The sequence below is a fragment of the Corylus avellana genome, chromosome ca4 (genome assembly GCF_901000735.1).
Source record: "Corylus avellana chromosome ca4, CavTom2PMs-1.0".
Taxonomy (NCBI): domain Eukaryota; kingdom Viridiplantae; phylum Streptophyta; class Magnoliopsida; order Fagales; family Betulaceae; genus Corylus; species Corylus avellana.
This window is the reverse complement of record NC_081544.1, coordinates 20,143,785-20,165,156: the sequence shown is the minus strand read 5'-3', so window position 1 is coordinate 20,165,156 and position 21,372 is coordinate 20,143,785. Positions and strand designations below refer to the sequence as shown.

General features: G+C 34.7%; 1 protein-coding gene across 1 annotated transcript; it reads left to right on the top strand.

Moving 5' to 3' along the window:
• The first annotated feature begins 8,582 nt into the window (after positions 1–8,582).
• LOC132177833 (protein ESMERALDA 1) lies at positions 8,583–19,049 on the top strand. Its single transcript, XM_059590302.1, has 10 exons — positions 8,583–9,174; positions 10,428–10,497; positions 11,468–11,535; positions 11,677–11,765; positions 14,275–14,472; positions 15,728–15,932; positions 16,048–16,215; positions 17,241–17,408; positions 17,497–17,687; positions 18,269–19,049. Exons 1-10 carry the CDS (start codon positions 8,806–8,808, stop codon positions 18,429–18,431), a joined length of 1,689 nt encoding a protein of 562 aa, XP_059446285.1. The 5' UTR covers positions 8,583–8,805; the 3' UTR covers positions 18,432–19,049.
• Positions 19,050–21,372: the final 2,323 nt, after the last annotated feature.

The window sequence follows — 21,372 nt, the reverse complement described above, 5'->3', positions numbered from 1 at the left end:
ACACTGTATAAAATTCTAATAATCCATATGCCATAACCATCTGTTGATTTTATGCGTTTTTGGTAATAATTTGCACAGCGTATTGGACATTCTGTCACTTGATCACGTGGGATGAGATAAGTTTGTTCAGTGGCGGAGCCACGTTATGCTTTGGGAGATTTTTTTTAAAAAAAAAAAAATTTGTTTTTTTCCAAACTAGTTCCACGTTGACACGGCACCCTAAAAAAAAAAATTATTTTCTCTTACTTTTATCTTTCATGAAATCACAGTAGTAAGGAATAAGTAGCATTATATATTATTCTACAAGAATACGATATTTATAGCAAGTGTGGAGATAACATTATCCTACAAGAACATAAAAAATAAGAATATTTCAGCTGTGGCTTACAGTTGCCTCTTCTACACAGTTCACATATTTAGACAACATTATTATTAGCCTTGCAGTTGCTTTTCTGTCCATTAGGGTGCATAACAGTTTCGTTAATAAATTCACTATTAATTTGAATGATTGAATAAACTTTAATATCCGTATAACAGTTTATTTTGTTGTTGTTTAATGTTTATAAACTTTGATTGTTTCTTGAAAAATTAACTTGTTTAATATTTATGAGTTTTTATAGATATTTTTTTGTGATGCATATATTGTGTGAATTACCAAATTTTTTGGATGCCTCGTAGGATGCCAAAAAAAAAAAAAAAAAAACTTTTTAGGATGCATATATTTTATAGAACGCCAAAAAAAAAATTTAGGATGCATATATTTTATAGGACGCAAAAAAAAATTTAGCGGCACCCCCAATATAAATTGGCTGGCTCCGCCACTGAGTTTGTTATTTTAGTGGAGGCTATTGTTTTTGTAATTCAATAAATGAATTTTGTTCAAAGTCAATTAGATTATGATTAGGATTTTAGTCATTAGTCTATTTAGCTAAAGTCACTCAAATTAGGGTTATGATTTAGAGTCTGTTTGCCATTACGTTTGAGGGATTTAAAAGTATTTTTAACACTCAAAAAGTCCGTTTGAAAAAAAAAATACTTGTTTGGTAAAAAAAATTAAAAGCGCTTTTAAGGCGTGACTTTTTTTTTTTTCTTTTTTTCTTTTTTGTTTTTTTGTTTTGTTTCTTTGTGGTGAGAGACTCCACAAGCTGTGGCTAGGGGTGTGAGATTCAACCTCTAATGAGCCATTTTCTTCCTTGTCTTTATTTGAATTGGAATAAAAAAGATTTGCCCATCTCACTTGTATATTGCCTGACCTTTGGTTGAAGAGATTAACAAGACAAAAGAGTCCTTTTCAACCGCAATATTTTGGGGACCAATACATTACACCGATATTTTGTTGTCAATTCAAATGGTCATTTTCGATCAAAAATTCTTCTTAAAAATGGAGTTTGATCAAGTGGTGGGTCTTTGTGAGTGAGATGATGATATTGATAGGGGCATTTTCAAATTCTGATGATCCCTTGCCGTAAGTTCATGAATCATGAGCTCCATTGGTAAGCTAAAGTTGAAGAAAATTAATTAAAAAAATATAATTAACACAATAAATAAATAATTCTACGTAATTTAATTATTTTTTTAAAATGGGTAATTTCACTAAAGACCCCTGAACATTCACCCAATTCGACAAATCCTCCAAATTTCAAAATCTCTCAATTTGGATCCCTGAACTTTTAATTGCTCTCAATGTGGACTACTCCATCAATTTTAGCCGTTAAAAAAAAAAACCAAAATATCCCTGATTTTCATTTTTTTTTTTTTTAAATATAAAAAAACATTTTGGAATTAAGGGTAAAGTTGGAATTTTATACAAAAGTCAAGGGTATAAGCGTCATGTAACGTTTAAAATATGACGAATGGGTTTACATTGAGAGTAATTGAAAGTTCAAGGGACCAAATTGATAGATTTTGAAGTTTAGGGAATTTGTCAAATCAGGTGAAAGTTCAGAGGTCTTTAATGAAGTTACCCATTTTTAAAATATATAACTGTAACTTACAACTTATTCTGTCACACCTTACGTTAATTTATTTAGTTGTCCTCGACGAATCTTTATACCTTGAAATTATTGCATGGTTTTTTCATTGTTGATAGTCTTGAATATATTATTTTCAATATATATAACCAGACAATCATTCATCCATTGATCTCTCATGCGGTTACATAAACAATTTTTAACAATATTAATTACTCAAAATGCTCTTTCAACCAATGAATAAACGATATCCTTTTTCATATCTACCATATTCTCAGCAAAATGTCCAATCCCTTTAAGTGTTACAAATTCATCATTAGAACAAATGTCAATAATATCTGTTTAAAGTTGGTTGTCCAAGATGATAAGCTGAACTTGTGTCATCCCACATCACCTGGGAATGTGATGTGCTTATATATATATATATATATATATATATATATATATACTCATCTTTCTTGACACAACGCGTTTTAAAGCCGCGATTGCCATGACCCTATCAGAACTTTACAGTTAAATGTGCTTATGCAAGATTAGTATCATGATGGGTGACATCTTGAGAAGTCTGGTTAGGGGGAGCCAAAAGTCAAATAATATTGTGTCGTTAGTGTGGAGCATTATATAATTGCTAAAAAATTATTCGGATAAAATTAAGCAAGATAAACTATTTTCTCTTTGTTAAAAATAGCAAACAAGTCATCTAGACTCAAGTACGTAACACAAAGTAATAATTCAGAAGTAGACTCATTAAAGTGACTGTCAAGTTCTTGAACTTACATGTCTATAATAGTATAAAAAAGCTTCAAACGGTAATGATGTAAATTTTTTATGCTTTAAGCTTTTTGTCATGATCAAGGTTGGAACAGATCATTCATATTTGTGACAATTATTTTTCATGCTTTAAGCTTCCACAACTTTAGTAGTTCGTTTTTGGGTTAATAACTTTTTTGGTACCTGAGTTTTCACTTTTTTATTTTTTTTCCCCTGAATTTTAAAACATGATAAATCTAGTACCCACAACCTATGCGAAAAGACGGAATCAATACCTCTGTTAGTTCTGTTAGTTCCAATTAACAGAATTTTCACGTGTCACTCTCATACTACGCCACGTGTCATAAAAATTTAAAAATAATTAAAAATAAAACATAATAAAATAATAATTTTTTAAAAAAAAAAAATAAAAAAGAAGTTACACAGAAACTCTTGGTGATCTTCGTCTCCGTCAACTTCGAAACATTGGCCACAGCGTTTTCTAGAAGCAAGACTTCATAGCAGGAGTTACTTCCAGGCCCAATACCTTGACCGGCATTATCTTTTTCTGGGTGGGTCACAATTTTCCGCTAGCAAAAATTTTCGGCAAGATTTCTAAGACAGAGAGGCTACCGGAGAGTGCAATCGCAATCCTTTTTTGATCGAAATTTCTGTCCCATATGTCTGGTCAGCACTGTCTGGCGAGGAAAACCTGGATTTTCAAGTGATGGAGGTGAAAAGTTTTCGACGTACCGCTAATTGTTCAGAAAACAAGGTGAACCCCCTTCATCCTAATTTGTGTAAAAAAAAAAATGTGAATTCGTCTATTTCTTAAGACTAGTTTAATTTGTGCCAAAAAAGAAGTATTTTTGATGACTTTTTTGGTACCCCATAGATTTCCAAGAATTCTTTCCTGAGAAAATACGCAGCCTATCTGGAAGAAAGGATTTCGGGGGCTCATCAACCAAGCCGGAAAACTCGAACCGGTTGTCACGTCTCAAGGCTTGGATTTCCGATGCTACGAAGATAAATCAATCGACATGGGATTTCCAAGTGTAGTTCGCATTTTGCGAAGGCATCGCGGCTCTTGTCAACATGTTCTTCGATTTGAACAGGGCGGCGAGAGGTTTAGCCTGCGAAATTCTCAAGAGGGCTTCCCGGCGAACTCATAAAGCTTTCATTTTTTTTTAATTTTTTTTTTTAAGGTTTAGTTTTTTTAAAAAATTATATTTTATTATTTTTAATTTTTAGGACACGTAGCGTATTATGGGAGTGACACGTGGAATTCCTGTTAATTGGGACTAACGGAACTAACGGAGGTAGTGATTCCGTCTTTTCGCATAGGTTGTGTACTAGATTTGTCATGTTTTAAAACTCAAGGGGGAAAAAATAAAAAAGTGGAAACTCAGGTACCAAAAAAGTTATTAACTCTTCGTTTTTTACAAAATGCGTCACGACGTTTGCATGGTGCTCCAATAACATTAAAAACACTTAACCAAGCTAAAAAAAAAAAAAAGTCGCAATTTGGTTGTGACTTTTAGTAACAGCAACTAAAGTCAATTGAAGCTAATGTCCAATGCAGTGAACATAATAAGTAGATGAGTTATCGTTCAAAATAAGTGTTTTAAGTCCATTCAACTCACATCGCATATTGCTAGCTCCATCATATCATTGTCCTCACAATCTGCTCATACTTAAATGATACTTGCTAAGTACAAACTCAATTGCCATCTTCAAAATTGTAGTTGTGGTATTGCTAACGATTGTCGATTGTTCTTTAATAGATGTATCACGGGATTTATCAACTAAGATAGCAAATAAAGAGTCTCCAAGATCTTTAAGAATAGCATCTACAGTTTCACTTGCTATAGCATTTGCTATTTCTTTTTTAATGCTTGGTGCAATCATTCAATGATTTTCATGAGCATTTTCTAAGGCTACTCTATCAATTTCTTCATTATGTTTCACAAGAAAAGCAACAATTCACAAAAATTTTCTTGATAACTTTAGTCTTTAGATTCATCATGTCCACAAAATGTTAATCCTAACATATTGATGTAAAATGCTAATATAATTAACTGATGCATTCAAACGAGTTCTATATTATCTTTTCTACTTATCTAATTACTTGTCAAAAAATGTTATGATGATATGTTATGGTTTAACAAAGCTTCACATCTTCGTCGAGCTTGATTATGTGTTCTATTATGAGCCACCACATTTCTTTGCAACTTCTCTCTCTCTCTATTTTTTTTTCTTTTTTATTTTTTAAACCATTCAGTAACAAACGAGTTTACTTTTGCTTGATTTACAGTGTTTGGTTTTAAGTGATAACAATATAAGCAATATAAAAAATCTTTTGAATTGTTGTATTCCAATCAATTAGAATGTTCTTTGAACTATGCTGGATTAAAACGACGCCATGTTTTTCCAAATTTTGTTTGTGGAAAAATATGGTCAACTTGACACAAAACGGAAGGAGAATAACATAAAAAGATAAATAAAAGCACATTGATCAAAGCCCACTAATCAACAATGAAATTTTGGTAGAGTCTAATTTGACTGATCGTTGGGTCAAGCTCATTATTAAATAGACAGAAACTGGTTGGGAGGAAATATCTTCCAACCTATTTAAAATAGTGGCAAGTGTCTATAAACATTTAAAAGGCATATTAAATTCTTAACGTCATTAATAGCAATTTACTAACTTAGACTCTCATTAAATTATTAAATAACAATAATCCTAATTTAACTGATTTTGGGTCAAGCCCATTATAATAATTCTTAAAATATAAATAGAACACATGTCTAAATACAAATAACCTAGTTAACGAATAAGACCCAAATAAAATTAAAGACCACTTATTTATTTTTCCTTCTGCATCACAACTGGTTGACAAGGTCTTTGGTGGTGGTTAGCCACCTCAGTAGGCCATGGGGGTGGCTCACCCCCTCCATTTCGGCCAGTTGGGGGTGGCTCGGCCACCCCTTTGGCCCAAATGGAAATGGCCAACCTTTTTTTTTTTTTTTTTTCACAAAAATAAGGACATTTTAGACTTTTATAATCTTAAAAACTCACATGAAATGCACGTGTGCTGTAAACCATCCAAAATCTATAAACATGACCACTACATTGCAAAAAGAATAAACTTCATAAGAATAAATTGTTAATTTTTAAACATTAAAGGTAAAATAAAAAAAATAAATAAAAAAAAAAAAGTGCACAATTTCAAGAATAATGTGTAGTTTCTCATGCAATAAATGTTTTTATAAATTAAAAACTTAATTATGTTTGACGAATCCTTTCCAAACATGGAAATAACACTAATTTTATCCGGATTGCTCTGAAATTAAAATTGCCGTCCTCCAAGTCAAATATTTATCCGGATTTGCGCACTAATTTTAAGGAGCACTAATCACAATGTCCAATTTGGTTTTAAATCCCATCCCCCAAGAAAACATTTTCCCCAGAATGGTTAGTTAGACATTCCAATCACGAATCCACGGCTGGAGCCTTGAGGGGAGACAGTGACAGTCAACGCATTTGCATTACCAACACACGGCATACACGCCACTCCATCCACTGAAAGTAGGCCACGTGCCCCCCCCCCCAATGAAAAATCATCAACATCACTATCCTATCCTAGCTGTACAAAGTCGTGAGTTGCCTTTTGCAGTACGAGATAAAAAACAAAGCATATCGTATTAGCCGTAGAGATTGTGTCTTATGCACGATATATATTACTTTATTTAATAGAGTATTAATTTTTTATGTTTTAGTTGTTTTACTCTTAAGACACCAATTGCTTCTCTAATTTTGCTTCATGGACAAGTTACCACCTCTGCTCATTTGGGTTGATGAATTATGGGCGAAGAATCGTGATTTGAGTGAAGAAGTGCTAAAATCTGAAACGTTACTTATGTTTTTTCTCCTTTAATTTATCTAGATGACGTGCAATTGATCCATGGCTTAGATAAATGATCAAAGGGTTAGCTTAATCGGCTATGGACCACATTTCATAAAGCAAATGTTACTAGTTCGAATCCCCATCTCCGTTCTCTTGTGTGAACGTGTCAAAAAAAAAAAATGACATAAAAAATCTTATACATATATATTTTTAACGTTAGTAATTAAATAAGACACGCATATTAATTTCATTGGATTTGACGTTACATGTTAACAAAATTTGATAGTAAAAATTATTTTATTTTTGCATACTACATGCAGCTGTTAGAACATTTTTAAACCATAGTAGCTTATTGCAAATTAATGAAATAAAAATGACTGATTTTACTTTTTTCTTTCTTTTAAATAATGTCTTCAATCACTATTTTAAATCATTTTTTTAGTTATACCCTTTAAATTTCTCTCCCTTCTCCATTACCAGCTTTCAAGCTCATGGCTATAGAGTTTGAGTCATGACAACAGACATTGGAACTCCATGGCTATGGCTCAATAGAGAGAGCAGAGACATACTTGAAGATATACTTTCTATTTTATTTTGTTTGTGAGATTCCTATTTCAAAGCACCATTGAAGCTTTCAAAATTACCCTTTAGATAGGGATTGGAAATTTTGGTCAATGATAAAGTGGTTAGTGTTTTGGAGCATAATTTTCAGGGTAATGTTACACATACTCTCACTTCTGCACACTCATTTCTCCACACACATAAGTAACTTTTAAAACTACAATTGGATTAAAATTCAATAAAAAATACATCATAAATTTAATAGTAGTTTTAAAAGTCGTATATAGACGTAACGAAATTGGTGTAAAGAAGTGGGAGTCTGTGTAGTGGAGTTCAAATTGGCTAGCAAATGTGGCAACTTACATACTAGCAAAGGCATTAATTTAGTAATGTTTGGAGCAAATTTAGATAGAATAATATTCAACTTTTATTAATGATATTGTATATGTGGAGAAAGTTTTGTTATTATGATATAAAAAAATAAAAAAAAATATTTTCCATTCTCCCAGCAGACTCATATGATGTGGCATGCTCAATTTATCTTTAGATCAATCTTAATTAAGCATGTCATGCCAGCTGAGTATGTTAGAAGAATTATGAGAAAATGGTCGTGTTTTATATGCCTGGTCATTTAAAAATGCATATTTATTATATAAAATATCATGCATATGGTTAAATAAAGAAAAATGCTAATTTGCATTGTGACATTCATCTCAGGTACATTTTTGCTGAGTTAGCATGTTGTATCAACTATTAATGGAGCATGCCAATTCAACCAAGATATAAACGACGAGATAGGTGTTAGAATACAAATAAACATTTTTCTTAAATAAAACAAAATAGAATCTTAACCATGTAAGTAAGAATAATCTATTAATATTAGTTGACAATATGAATGAGGGTGTAATTACGAATATGCTACAACAAAAAGGAGATGGTTATGAAATTGGTGGTTTAGATCCCATTGGATAGATGAGGTAATTATTGAGCAATAAAAAAGAAAGTTTGTATCTTTAAGTTTAATCATAAGTAAACATGAATACTTTAAGGGATTGCTTAATCGGCTGTGAATCAAGCCTCATAAAGCGGAAATTGCTAGTTCGAATTCTCTCGATCCCTTCCTCCTGTGTGAACATGTCAAAATAACATCGACCTACGAACATTCCTTTGAATAAGAATTATTATTGAGGAAAAAAGATCAAACGACAAATATTCAAGGAATTCAATTAAGACTTTTTAAACCACAAGTTTTATTCTTTAAACTTTTACAAATTAAGACACGAAATTAATTAAAAATACAACAAAAATTGATTGAAAACCATCCGAAATAGAAATGCGAGGCATTCGCTGCAAAAAGAAAAAGAAAAATACTTTCCTTCCAAACAAACACCACCACCATCAATCCCCATCGATCTTCCCAGCACGTGCTCGCCCACTGTCTCTTTTCAAACGCATACAATCTCTCTCTGCCCCCTCCTCTCTCTCTCCGCCATTTTTTCTCTCTAAAAATCGAAAACAAAGGCACAGAGAAAGAGAGGGGGAAAGCCAAGCCAGCTCATATGACGGCGCCGTAGAGAGAGAGAGAGAGAGAGAGAGAGAGAGAAACACTGAGAGAGATGCACGCGTACAACAGGATACCGAGCAGCGGGCACAGCACGCCGTCGCCACCAGCGTCGCCGCTCCGGTCTCCGCGGTACCGCCGGGGTAAGGCGGGGCGATTCGGGCCGGCACAGTTGCAGCCGGGTCGGACACTGGCACAGCGCTTGGCGTGGCTGCTACTGTCTGTGCTCCTCCGGCGACAGGGCATCTTCCTCTTCGCCCCTCTCATCTACATCTCCGGCATGCTTCTCTACATGGGCTCCGTCTCCTTCGACGTCGTTCCGGTTATCTCCCACCGCCCCGCCCCCGGCTCCGTCTACCGGAGCCCCCAGCTCTACGAAAAGCTCCGACCCGATATGGACTCCGACAACTCCTCCGCTGGTGCGGTGCGTTTTTGATATTACTGCTGTGATTTAATCTGAATTCGATGCGTTTGTTGGGTTTCTGGATGTGGGTACGAGTTGTTTTGTTAAATTTGTTGGTGAGTTGTGAGGAATGGGGATGTGGGTCGGGTTTGTATGCGGATTTTGTTGGTGAGTTCTGGTGAATCATTGGGATTTGGGAGGTGGGTCTGTTGGATTTCCTGCTTTTCTGTTCAGATTTGGCATTTGGATGTGTGTGTTTATTCTCATTGCTTGGAATTGAGATAGCTTCGTTCCAGTTATTACATGCACGGATGTAACTGTGTAATTTAGGGAATCATTTATTAGCTTTAACTCCATCGTTGTTTCGGAGAAAGATGGAAAACATTTGGTATAAATTGAAATCCCTAAGTTTTATTTTATTTGCTGCACTTCAAACTGTTACTGCTAGGATTAGAATATGGATCTGAACTAGGGGAAGTCTTGCCTGCTCTGTGGGTGACTGGCTGTTTATATTGAGGTCTTTTGATTAATGGAATGCATTGGATAGACGCTTATTGAAATCTGATGCAACTAACACTAAGAATCTTACTAACAATATGATCTCTATGTAAAAGGGTAGGGATGGTTTAGGTGGCTTAAGTTCAATTGTATTGGCTTGGAGGAAGTAGGAATGAGCGAATTGAAATGATTTAGAGGCTTAGCTTGAGAAGGATTGCATGGACGGGTTGATCTAGTGAGAGGTCTTGCATTTTCCAGAGAAGGTGGGAAGTTATCAGAATGTTTTACTTATTGTAACTATCAATCTTGTAGATAGTTTGTTCCTTAGTAATAACAATTTGCTATGCTTCCAGTGTGTCTTCTGGTGTGATCTTATTATTAATGTTCATTCATTTATTCATTTTTCATCTAGTCAGATATACCTTGACTATATATTTATCTTTTGAAGGGAAAGCATCTGTGGAATTTGTGTACGAGCTTTAGGTTCTGGTTATGTTTAAGATCATTTGGATTGTAATACAATTAGTTACTTCACTGAGGGGTTTGCATCCAGATGTTGATATGTATCATGATTTTTGTTGGATTACTGTGTGGTTCAGGATGTTCTGTATTTCAACTGGCTTGTCATTCCTAATGTACATGTTTTCAGTCTCTCTTTTGGCTTGTCGCTAGGTTATTATTAGATATCTTTGTAGTCTATAGATTCTGTTCTCAATTTTCAAAATGTTTTTCTCATTTGCTACTTAGTGCTGACATAAGCTATCAAATCCCATTAGATATCAACTATATGGCAACACTCTTATAAAAGTGGTGAGTGGAGACCATGCACCAACAAGTCTTCAGGAGGTATGAAACATGTACTATAATCTTACTCTGGAGAGTTCATGATTTTGTTTCCTTGTCTCTATATCTATTCATACAGAGTTTTCTTGTTGGCTACATTGATTGAAAAGCAGTATACTTCTATAGCTACTTTATATAATATTCAGGGTTTACCAGTTCTGGGTTTTAATGTTGCTTTTGGCAATAAGTTCAGCTCACCATCTCTTAATTGTGGGGGAAGTGTCAATGAAGTTGCCAGTTCTTATATTGCCTATATTATCTACTTTCACATGATCCTAATTGACGTGAATATTCGAAACCTGATATAGGAAGAAATTCAAGAGAATCCATTGTCCATCAGAATGCTACTGCTTGTGGATCCATAATTTGTCTTCTCTTCATATGATTCCCACCCACCTTCACACTGCCTATAAATGTTAATGTGCAGTCATAAATACCATCTCCATAGACCAGCAAATGATGGTAGGTGCAACCTTCTATTATTGCAGTCTTCACCACCACCTTGAGCTCCGGTTCTGCTATTTGCTATCACCTCTACTTCTAACTCTGCCATTGTTTTGATCTCTTCTTGTGAATGCCCTGACTACTAGCAGAGCAGTCCTTTACTATCATTAACATTTACTAATATGACTATTTTCATCACGGCTTCCACCTTGAGCAAACTATCATTTATTGTAGAATTTTTATTGGTCATAAAACACTTTCTGCTCCATAATACTTGAATTTCTTATTATGTATCATTTTGCTGATATATATATGCTGTAAATCCAGATTATCTCTACTAACCTGTTTACATGTATAAATTTGAAGCAATTAAAATATGGCATGCATACCCTTCCTTTCCAATAACTGTTATTTTCTTACATGTTTTATGTATCTTTGCATACAAGTATACATGCATGCACATGGTAGTCCCTATCAGCTGGATATGTTCTTCAAATTTGAAACCTGGTTGTTGTGTACGTTATCATAGGTTTACCTGATACAAATGGTTACATATATGTTGAGGCAAATGGTGGTCTGAATCAGCAGAGGACATCGGTTGGTTTTTTACCTTGTTTTTCATTCATTTCTTATTTATATATCTTTACACTTGATTATGGCCTTTCTATATAGACTGCTTATTTAATAACTGTTGTGACACGTCTCTACATGTTTGTTATATATATATTTTTTTTGTAGATATGCAATGCTGTTGCTGTGGCGGGCTACCTTAATGCAACCCTTGTAATCCCCAATTTTCATTTTCATAGCATTTGGAGAGATCCTAGGTTTGTCAGCAATTATTTTCTTTGAAATTTTGTTTGTGGGTCCAGAGTGTCTGATGTGCAGTGTCAGGAAATGAAGAGTATATATGTAGATGTAACCCTTGTGTGGGGACATGGCCTAATATCTCTTAACTTTTGTTTGCTGATGATACTTTGATTTTCAGTGGGGCTGACCCAAATCATTTACGTAATCTACAAAGCTTATTCTTATGTTTTGGAGCTGTTTCGGGTTTGAAGATGAACTTAGCCAAGTTGGAATTGGTTCCTGTGGGAAATGTTGATAATGTGGATGGGTTGGTTGAGATTTTGGGTTGTGGAGTTGTGTCTTTGCCCTTGAAGTATCTTGGTCTTTTGTTGGAGGCCTCCTATTATAAGGCCAAGCATATATGGGATGCTGTTTTTGAAAAGATAGAACATCCGTTGGCTTGTTGGTAAATGTTATACTTGTTCAAGGGTGATAGGGTTACCCTTATCAAGAGCATTATTTCCAATTTACCTATGTACTTCATGTCCCTCTCTCCTCTCTCTACAGGTGTTGCAAACCGAAGCTTTAACTTGATTTCTTATGGGGTGAGCTAGGCGAATAGTTTAAATATCATCTAGTTAGTTGGCCCAAGCTTTGTACGTCGATCTTTGAGGGAGGATTGGGGATTAGGAATTTGTTGAGGTTCAATCATACTCTTTTAGGTAAATGGTTTGGCGCTTTGGGCTTGAGAGAGAGGCTTGGTGGAGAGTGGTGGTGGACATTAAATATAGAAGCTCACCTCCAAATAATGAGTTGGTAGTTCAATCCTTTTGATTCTTCTCTTCATAGTAAATTGATGGGGGGATGCGGGGGAGGGTAGCGTTCTAGTGAGTTTGCTGGGGCATATGGGGTGAGGTTATGGAAGAATATTATGAGGGTTTGGGGGAAGTTTTCAAGTCATATAAGTTTTGAGGTGGGAGATGGCTCCAAGGTTTGATTTTGGCATGATCTTTGATGTGGGGATATGGCCATTAAGGAAGCCTTTCTAGTTCTATTTGATATTGCTTGTGCAAAGGATGCTTCTGTTGCAGCTCACATGGAACTTGATGGAGGTTACATTCAGTGGAACCTGAGCTTTGCTAGAGTGGCTGATTGGGAGGTGGATGTCTTTGTCTCGTTCTTCAAGGTATTGTATTCAGTGAGAGTGAGACGGGAAGGTAAGGACAAGCTATGTTGTGCCTCATCCGAAAGAGGGTTGTTTGGTGTTAAATCCTTTTACAATGTCATGGGTTGTAATGGTGGTTCCTGCATTCCTTGGAAGAGTGTTTGGCGGACAAAGGTTCCATTGATGGTGGCCATTTTCGCTTAATCAGCGGCCCTAGGAAAGATCATTTTCGTGGACAATCTCCGGAAGTGGCGCATTATTGTGGTTGATAGGTGTTCTATGTGTAAACCGAATGGGGAGTATGTGGACCATCTTTTTCTTCATTATGAGGTTGCTTGTGCCATTTGGAATGTGTTTTTTAGTTGATTTGGACTGTCTTGGGTTATGCCTAGACAAGTTGTTGACTTGTATACTTGTTGGTGGACTGCTAGCAGCACTTGGAGTATTGCTATGTGGAAGATGGTGCCTTTGTGCCTTTTGTGGTGTCTATGGAGAGAAATGAATTATAAAAGTTTTGAGGACATCTGTTTTTATTTTCTCTTTTAGTGCTTAGTTATTATGATTTTCCTGTTCTTTTTGTTCCTACTAACTAGGTGGCTTTTCTTGTATACTCCATGTATACCTATTGCTTTTAATGATATTTCGATTACTTAAAAAAAAAAAAAAAATGTAACCCTTGAATGGAAATAGATATTTTAGAAACTTCACTTGTAATCACTATATGGATTGATGTTTGCAGTCTCATCTGGTCTCACTTGTGGTTATAAGTAAAAGAGAGGGTTTAACTTGAAAAAATAGTCCTTTTAATAAATGGCAAGGGTATGCTAATTGGATATCAGTCATGATAAAGTGTTGGTATATTTTAGTTAGTGTTGTTTTCTGTAATCCAAACTACTTCATGAGTGTAATAGTAGATCATTACTGTTAACTATGTGGTGGGATGTAGTGTGGATTTCTCAGTTCCTTTTGTCTTGTTGATTCTTACTGAGAGAGGAAAATTTTAGGCTGATTAAATGACTCTCGTGGCTGATACTTTCTTTCATGACATGCTTTATGAATCCATAGATGATTTTGTCCTTGTATTACCTTTACATTAATGAACTCAAAGAGTTGATTTTTTTTTAACTACCTATTTTCTAGGTTCCTTATCTAATGGGTTGGTTATCATCAGTTTTTTTTTTTTCTTGGGTTTGAAGAGTCTGTGGACAAACATGCTCATTAAATAGTTGGTATTGAACAGCTTGTGACTAGCATGCTCATTATACAGTTGCATCATCCATTCAAATGTACACTTTTCGTCAGGACTTCTGTAGTTCCATTTTACTTGCTGTTTAATATTCTAACCTAGGCTAGATTTCTGATTTTAATTATTACTTGCACAGTAAATTCAGAGACATTTATGATGAAGATTATTTCATCAGTTCCTTGGAAAATGATGTACGAGTGGTTAACAAGATACCTGACTACATTATGGAACGATTTGACAAGAACATGAGCAATGTTTACAACTTCAGAATAAAAGCATGGTCACCCGTTCAATATTATAGGGATGCAGTCCTCCCAAGGCTACTTGAAGAAAAGTAAGTTAGAATGTCAATCCTTCCTCTATTGTTTCTCTATTTCCACATTCTCACTTTCTTCGCTTCTTATTATTGTAAGGTTTGTGGTACGCAATAGAATTTTATTGTTGAATAAGCTCTTCGTATTTTGGCATTAAAAGAATCTGATTTTCTAAGTTGTATATTTAATAGGTGCTTACTTTTTTTTTAGGTGTATGCTTTCCAGGCAGTGTTAGGTGGTGATTACACAATTAAGTACCCGATCTACTGGTATCTAATATTTCTACTGCAAAATGATTAGGGAACAATTTCTTTCTTAGTTAATTAATCATCAACTGAGAAGGAACCTACTGGGAAGAGCTAAATATATTGTAATCATCCTAGCGAAATGAGCTACCAAACATGTGACTTAGGCCTCAGCTGTCTAGGTGTTGGAAGTTGTATGCCATGGTCAATCCAAATTATAAGGAAAAAATACACATACCCCTCTCAAACTACGGTGCACACCACCCACCCCCCCTATTAATTGCATCAATATCCCCACTAAACTACAAAAAATCATGTCCCCAATAATAACCTTAATAATTTATTTATTTTTTATTATTATTATTTTTTAATTCTAAACAAAACAAAAAAAAAAAACCTTGGGGTGGCTGAACACCCCCTTTCGGGGGTGGTTTTCGAACCACTCCTTCGTCTTCTTCTTATTTAATTTTTAGTTTTTAATTTGTTTCTTTTTTTTCATGAATTTATAGGGGTATTTTTGTCTTAATGAAAAATTTTTAGGGTCATTTTTGTCAAGGCAAAAAATGAGCATTTTTTTGTGTACTTGGCTCTCCATATATAAGAGAGGTGCTTTGTTTTAACAGGTTTCCTTTTCCCAAATTATAACTATATAAATGGGTTATGTTTTGGTTAGACTTTCTAAACTCTTCACCTGAATACAATCTGGTGCGGGGTAAATCATTAATAATTGATTTTTTTATTCCTTTAGGTTAGAATTTTATTTGTGTTTAAAGAGATCCACTACTTATTATCATGATTATTGTTGCTGGACAAGCATCATAAACTAACATTTGGTATATCTCTCATACTGAAGTGTTAGCTTTCTTATTTCCTTCTTTGACATCTCAAGTTCAGAGCTATACATAATCAAGTCATTGTCATGGCAGGCACATACATAATTCATGCAATACTTATCATTTGTGATTCATGGATACAAAATGACGTTTAATGTTGCACAAATTTGAAGCATATTTTTTTTGGAGTAAAACAGGGTCATAAGGATTTCTCCTTTCGCGAATCGATTGTCATTTGATGCTCCTCCAGCTGTCCAACGGCTTAGATGCTTGGCAAACTATGAAGCTTTAAGGTTTTCAAGTCCTATATTAACATTAGGAGAAACTTTGGTTGCAAGAATGAAAGAGCGGAGTGCAAATAATGGTGGCAAATACATTTCTGTGCATCTTCGCTTTGAGGAGGTTAGATTCAATTAAATAAGAATTATGGTGGCTTGAATGTTTTTGGTTATGAACTTCACCATTGAGATTATCATCTCAATACTTCTGCAAGTTTTAATTATATTCTCACATGCAGGATATGGTTGCTTTCTCTTGCTGCATATATGATGGTGGAGATCAAGAAAAGGCAGACATGGTAGCAGCAAGAGAAAGAGGTTGGAAAGGAAAATTTACAAAACCTGGTCGAGTTATACGTCCTGGAGCAATCAGGATCAATGGCAAATGTCCCCTTACTCCTTTAGAGGTAATATCTCTTGCTATAGTTCCGTTACATTTAATGATGCATAAATTTGGGCCTTATATCGTGTTAACCAGCTGAAACCCTCTTAATGTTTCATTATCAATGCATTGTATTTGCCGTGGGTCGAATAAAAAAAAAAACCTATTGTTTTATATGTTTGTTTATTTTATCATCATTTGCTTATATCAGGAGATAACCTATATGGATCAAATGTTGATAATTTTTTATAACGGTACTCATAAATCTAGATAAATTCATATATTGGATCATTTTGCTATTTGAAAACTACATAGGTAAAAATGATGCTGAAAATGTTCATAATTTTTTTCTATTGAAAATGTGTGCAGTAAAGCGTTGCAAGAATCTTGAAAACTCTGTTTTCTTTAAATTTGTAGATGGTTTAAATTTTTTTTGATAGGTGAATTTATAGATGGTTTAAGAAAGAATTGAACAGTGTACTAGGAAAAGCGAAGACTTTGGTTCTGTCTTGTAAAGTGCCTTCTTTTGTAGTTAACATCTGACAGATATAAGGTTGATGTCCTAGATTTTATTTGACCCTTAAAGGTGCAAAACTCATGCTTTCATAAAGCTTACGAACCTGTTAGACTTTGGGTAGTACATTATGGATTTTACTTTTCTCAAAACAAGTTCTACAGTAATAGCATTGCCACCTGTTATGCTTTCTTATTCTGCCATTTTGGAGCTTTAAATTGAATGGATGTTGACAGTATGTGTGGATTTTTCTTTTCTCTAGTCAAATTTTACGGTACTAGCCAAAAGCATAGTTAAAATGAATATCTTGCTGAATAGATGGATTGAAGAATGCTGAAGGTTGTCTTATAAACTGACTGGATATGCCATTCAGTAGTGTGATATTTGTGAAGTTCTTTATGCTACAGATGATAAGCACATAGGTTAATTCATTGAATGCTACGAGGAGCTTTTCTATTAATTTAACTGTGAGATATGTGCAGGTATGTATGCTTGTTTGTAAATAGCTCATTTCCTGTTTTCTTGTATCTCATCAGGTAGGCTTGATGCTTAGGGGAATGGGATTTGATGGAAGCACATATATCTATTTGGCATCTGGAAAGATTTACGATGCTGAAAGAAATATGGCCCCGCTATTGGAGATGTTCCCCAATTTGCAAACGAAACAGATGCTTGCCTCAAATGAGGAACTTTCTCCATTTAAGGTTTGACTGATTTGTGGTTGTTTGTCTTTTCTTCCATCTTTGAGTTTAATTTAAAGTCACTGTTTTGACTCGAGTTTGTTTCTTCTAGAATTATTCCTCCAGGATGGCTGCTATAGACTATACTGTTTGTCTTCATAGTGAGGCTTTTGTGACAACTCAAGGTGGAAACTTTCCTCATTTTCTGATGGGCCACCGGAGATACTTGTATGGTGGACACTCAAAGACAATCAGGCCTGACAAGCGAAAGCTAGCATTACTGTTTGATAATCCCAATATTGGGTATTTATTTACTACCTCATTTTATATCTTTTTTAGTTTCAAATGGTCAATGCATTTCATATAAATTGAGATGGCTGAAAGGATAAAGGAATTGCTAAAATTCACTCTGGAAAAGATGAAGGCTTTTCTTAGTTAGGATTTAGCTGGAATGTGTATTCAAGGACCAAACTCGAAAGAATCATTATGGATTAGGAAATATTTTGGGCAACTCATATGCCTTCCAATTTCAACAATCTGGTCTGTACGTATATACGCTTCTAAAGACGGCCAAGCTGAACTTTTTATAAGTTTTTTAATTTGCCATTTCTATGGAGCTCTATACTATTGGAGGTATCTTAAATACAAAAGGACTCCTAGCCTCCACTGTACTAAAATCTGAGTGTCTTTTTTCTTTTTCTTTCCTTCTTTGTTGCACTCAAGTACATAATAAATTGATTGTTGATTAAAGCCAAGATTGAAGATCAAACAGGCTTGATTAGTGTGGAGTGATTTTATATGGCTGTTTCTTGCGTAAAGTGCTTAGCCTGCCATAGACAGAAGTGACACTATCTGATGTGTATCTTCCTTTGTTTTATTCCCAGATGGAAAAGTTTCAAGCGCCAAATGTTGAATATGCGGTCTCATAGTGATTCGAAGGGGTTTGAGCTTAAAAGGCCCAATGACTCGATATATACTTTTCCATGCCCAGATTGCATGTGCCATACGAACAAATCAGAAGGTTCAAGATCATCATCAGCCACGTGATCCGCTTGGATATAGACTTTTTTGATGAGTGTTTCTCATACCTGTAACTTTCTCAGCACATCTTGCTGCTGACCCCCCTTTTCCTGTGTTGCAATTCTTTCATTTTTTTCCCCTTTCCGTACGGCAAGAGGGCATACACTTCAATTTTGGATTGGTCACATTGATCCGATAATTTCCCGGGATTGCTTTGTGGGTGACTGCATCTTTTTGTATATGATACCAGAGGAGGAGAACATAGAAAGGAGATTCTTTCAATTACTGGAGTTATCCCATGACAGTTGCTTCCCGGGCATATGGACTGAGCATTGGTTCATATCTGTTTGATATCTAAAGTTGCAGCTGCTGTATCTAACAAGCTGCAAATTTGACGTATCACATTCCTTCACACCCTGGTTTTGTGGGGGTGTTTTGTACATTATTTGGAGTTTGATCTGCATGTGTAAGACCTTTAGACACAGGTTAAACTTTCTGTACATTTGTCTTTTTGTTACGGAAATTGTAGCTCATCTTTGGGGCCCCTCTATTTCGGGGATTCTTCCATTTGATCAGATCTCCATTCTTTTTTGTGTAAGATCACAACACAAATGTATCAAATCTTAGTTTTCTGTGATTTGTTCATACTCTACTAATTTCTGCATGTCCGATAGTGGGTTTGATTGCCTTTAAGAATTCTCTATTGTTTTATAAAAACAGGGGGACCTGCGACTTTACTGGAAAAATGGATATGAAAAAGGCAACGCTGACACAGTATCCTTGTTTTGTATTGGACACGAATTTCCTACTTTAAGGTATTAATTTCTTTGAGAAATATATTAATATTTCCCATTAGATAAGGGTTTTTTACTTTTCTACTTTTTACTGAAATTGGAGCCCAACAGAACCCTATTGGTTTTATGTAGTTCCATTTCGGTTTTTAAATCAAAGTTGAACTAAATGAAACGATCACCCATTGCTCAATGTATTAATTAATGAGGAATGCTACAATATGATTGAAAATGAGAGAGAGGGCTACGTGGGCAGTAACTCAATCACTCAAGATCAACGACTACAGTCGATCTTTTCTCATTGGGCTTATGCAAATTAGTGTAACTACTTGGGGCTCAATTGTAACCAAGTGGGCTAAATAAACAGGTAGTTGTTAGTAGTTGGGTTGTTATTGTATAAAGGTCTGCTATTCTTTTGGAGGTATTCATTCAGAACATTCATACTTTTATATATATATATATATATATATATATATATATATAGGAGTCGTTCTAATAAAAGAGCCAATCTCTTATACAAGTATGTTCACGAACTTTAAATAAGCAAGCCAAGCTTTATACAGGTATGTATCGTTTAAAAATTAAGTATAGTTTTATGTTTACGAATAACTTCTTTAATAACCGAGTCGCGCACGAGCCGAGCTTGGGAGAGCTCACCAATAGCTTTGTTCATTTACAACTTTAGTTAAAACGAATGAAGTTGATTCCATGACCACCCATTCCCACAACAAACAGGGTTAACCACGTGGCCATTCTCTTCCCCTCTTATAATAGAGGGGATGGCTGTCTGACCATCCTTTATGTGCTATTTTGCATTAGTTTTTCTCCCTAAAACTATGCAATTTCACATTAATAATAAATTAATAATTTCAAAATAAGCAAGACATACGCAAATCCTTCAAATTTATTAGTCTAGGGCTAATTGGTGGATCAAAAGGAAGCCATGTCAATCTCCTGAAGCATATGAGATGAGACGAAGTAAAAACATTTCTTGTTTAGTATAGATCATGGGTTTGACTTTAATTATGACATTATGATCTTCTAATTTTAAACTACAGAATCAAGGGTTCTTCGACTATAGTTTTAAAGGGTCTTCACTAAAATTTTCTTCAAAATTTTTATAGATTCAATGTGTAATACCCTGCTTGAAGTGGTATGATATTATCCGCTTTGGGCTTTAACTCACATTGATTTGTTATTTGGTATACCTCAAAAGGCTTCATACCATTTAGAGAGAGCATGCTCTATATAAGTACAACCTATTTCTCACACTCAGGCGATGTAAAATGCATCATACCATTTAAAGATAACATACTTTATATAAGCATATCACCCCTCTTACACCTAGGCAATGTGGGACATCACATAATGTGATGAATCTAAAGTATTGATTGTTTAAATATGAGACTTACCGCGCTTTGTTGGCGTGAAGTTTTACATGCATTTATAGTTGTGTTGTTCAAGTGTTGGAATATTAACCAACATTTTTTTATAGTGTTAATGCAACAAATTTATGATGAATTTGCATAGGCAAATAATTATTAATGAAATTATTACCTAGCAAAAAATGGCCATGCATATTTGGAAAATAGATTATGTTTGGAGTAACAAATTTATTATTGCTCATCCAAATTGCAACACTTTTTTTGCTTTATAGCTCCAGTATCTATAAATACACTAAGAACATGTTTGTGGTTACATTATGAAGGATAAAAAGTACTTTTAATACCTAAAAAATTGTGTCAAACCAAAATATGGCATGTTTGATAAAAAATTATAAAAGTACTTTTTTAACTCTAAAAATGACAAAAACTCATTTTTGGCAAAAATTTCATTTTTAAGCTTTTTCCAAAAAATACTTTGAATTGGCTTCGTTTGGTTTGCGGAATGTCTAGTCTATTGAAAAAGTAATAGCTATTACTAGGAATAGAATAGTGTGGAATAGAATAGCTATTCATTTTCCTTAGCTTGGTAATAGCACACCTGCAAAAATTGGAATTGAATCAAAATTACGAAAAACCTCATTTTTTTTTTCAAAAAAAAAAAAAAAAAAAAAACCTAAAATAAAATGGCAGAAGTGGCCAGGGGTGGCTGCGACCACCACTTACAACCCTTGGGGTGGCTGCTGCCACCCTCAACAACCCGCGGTGTGGTCGCGGCCACCCCTGAAGCAAATC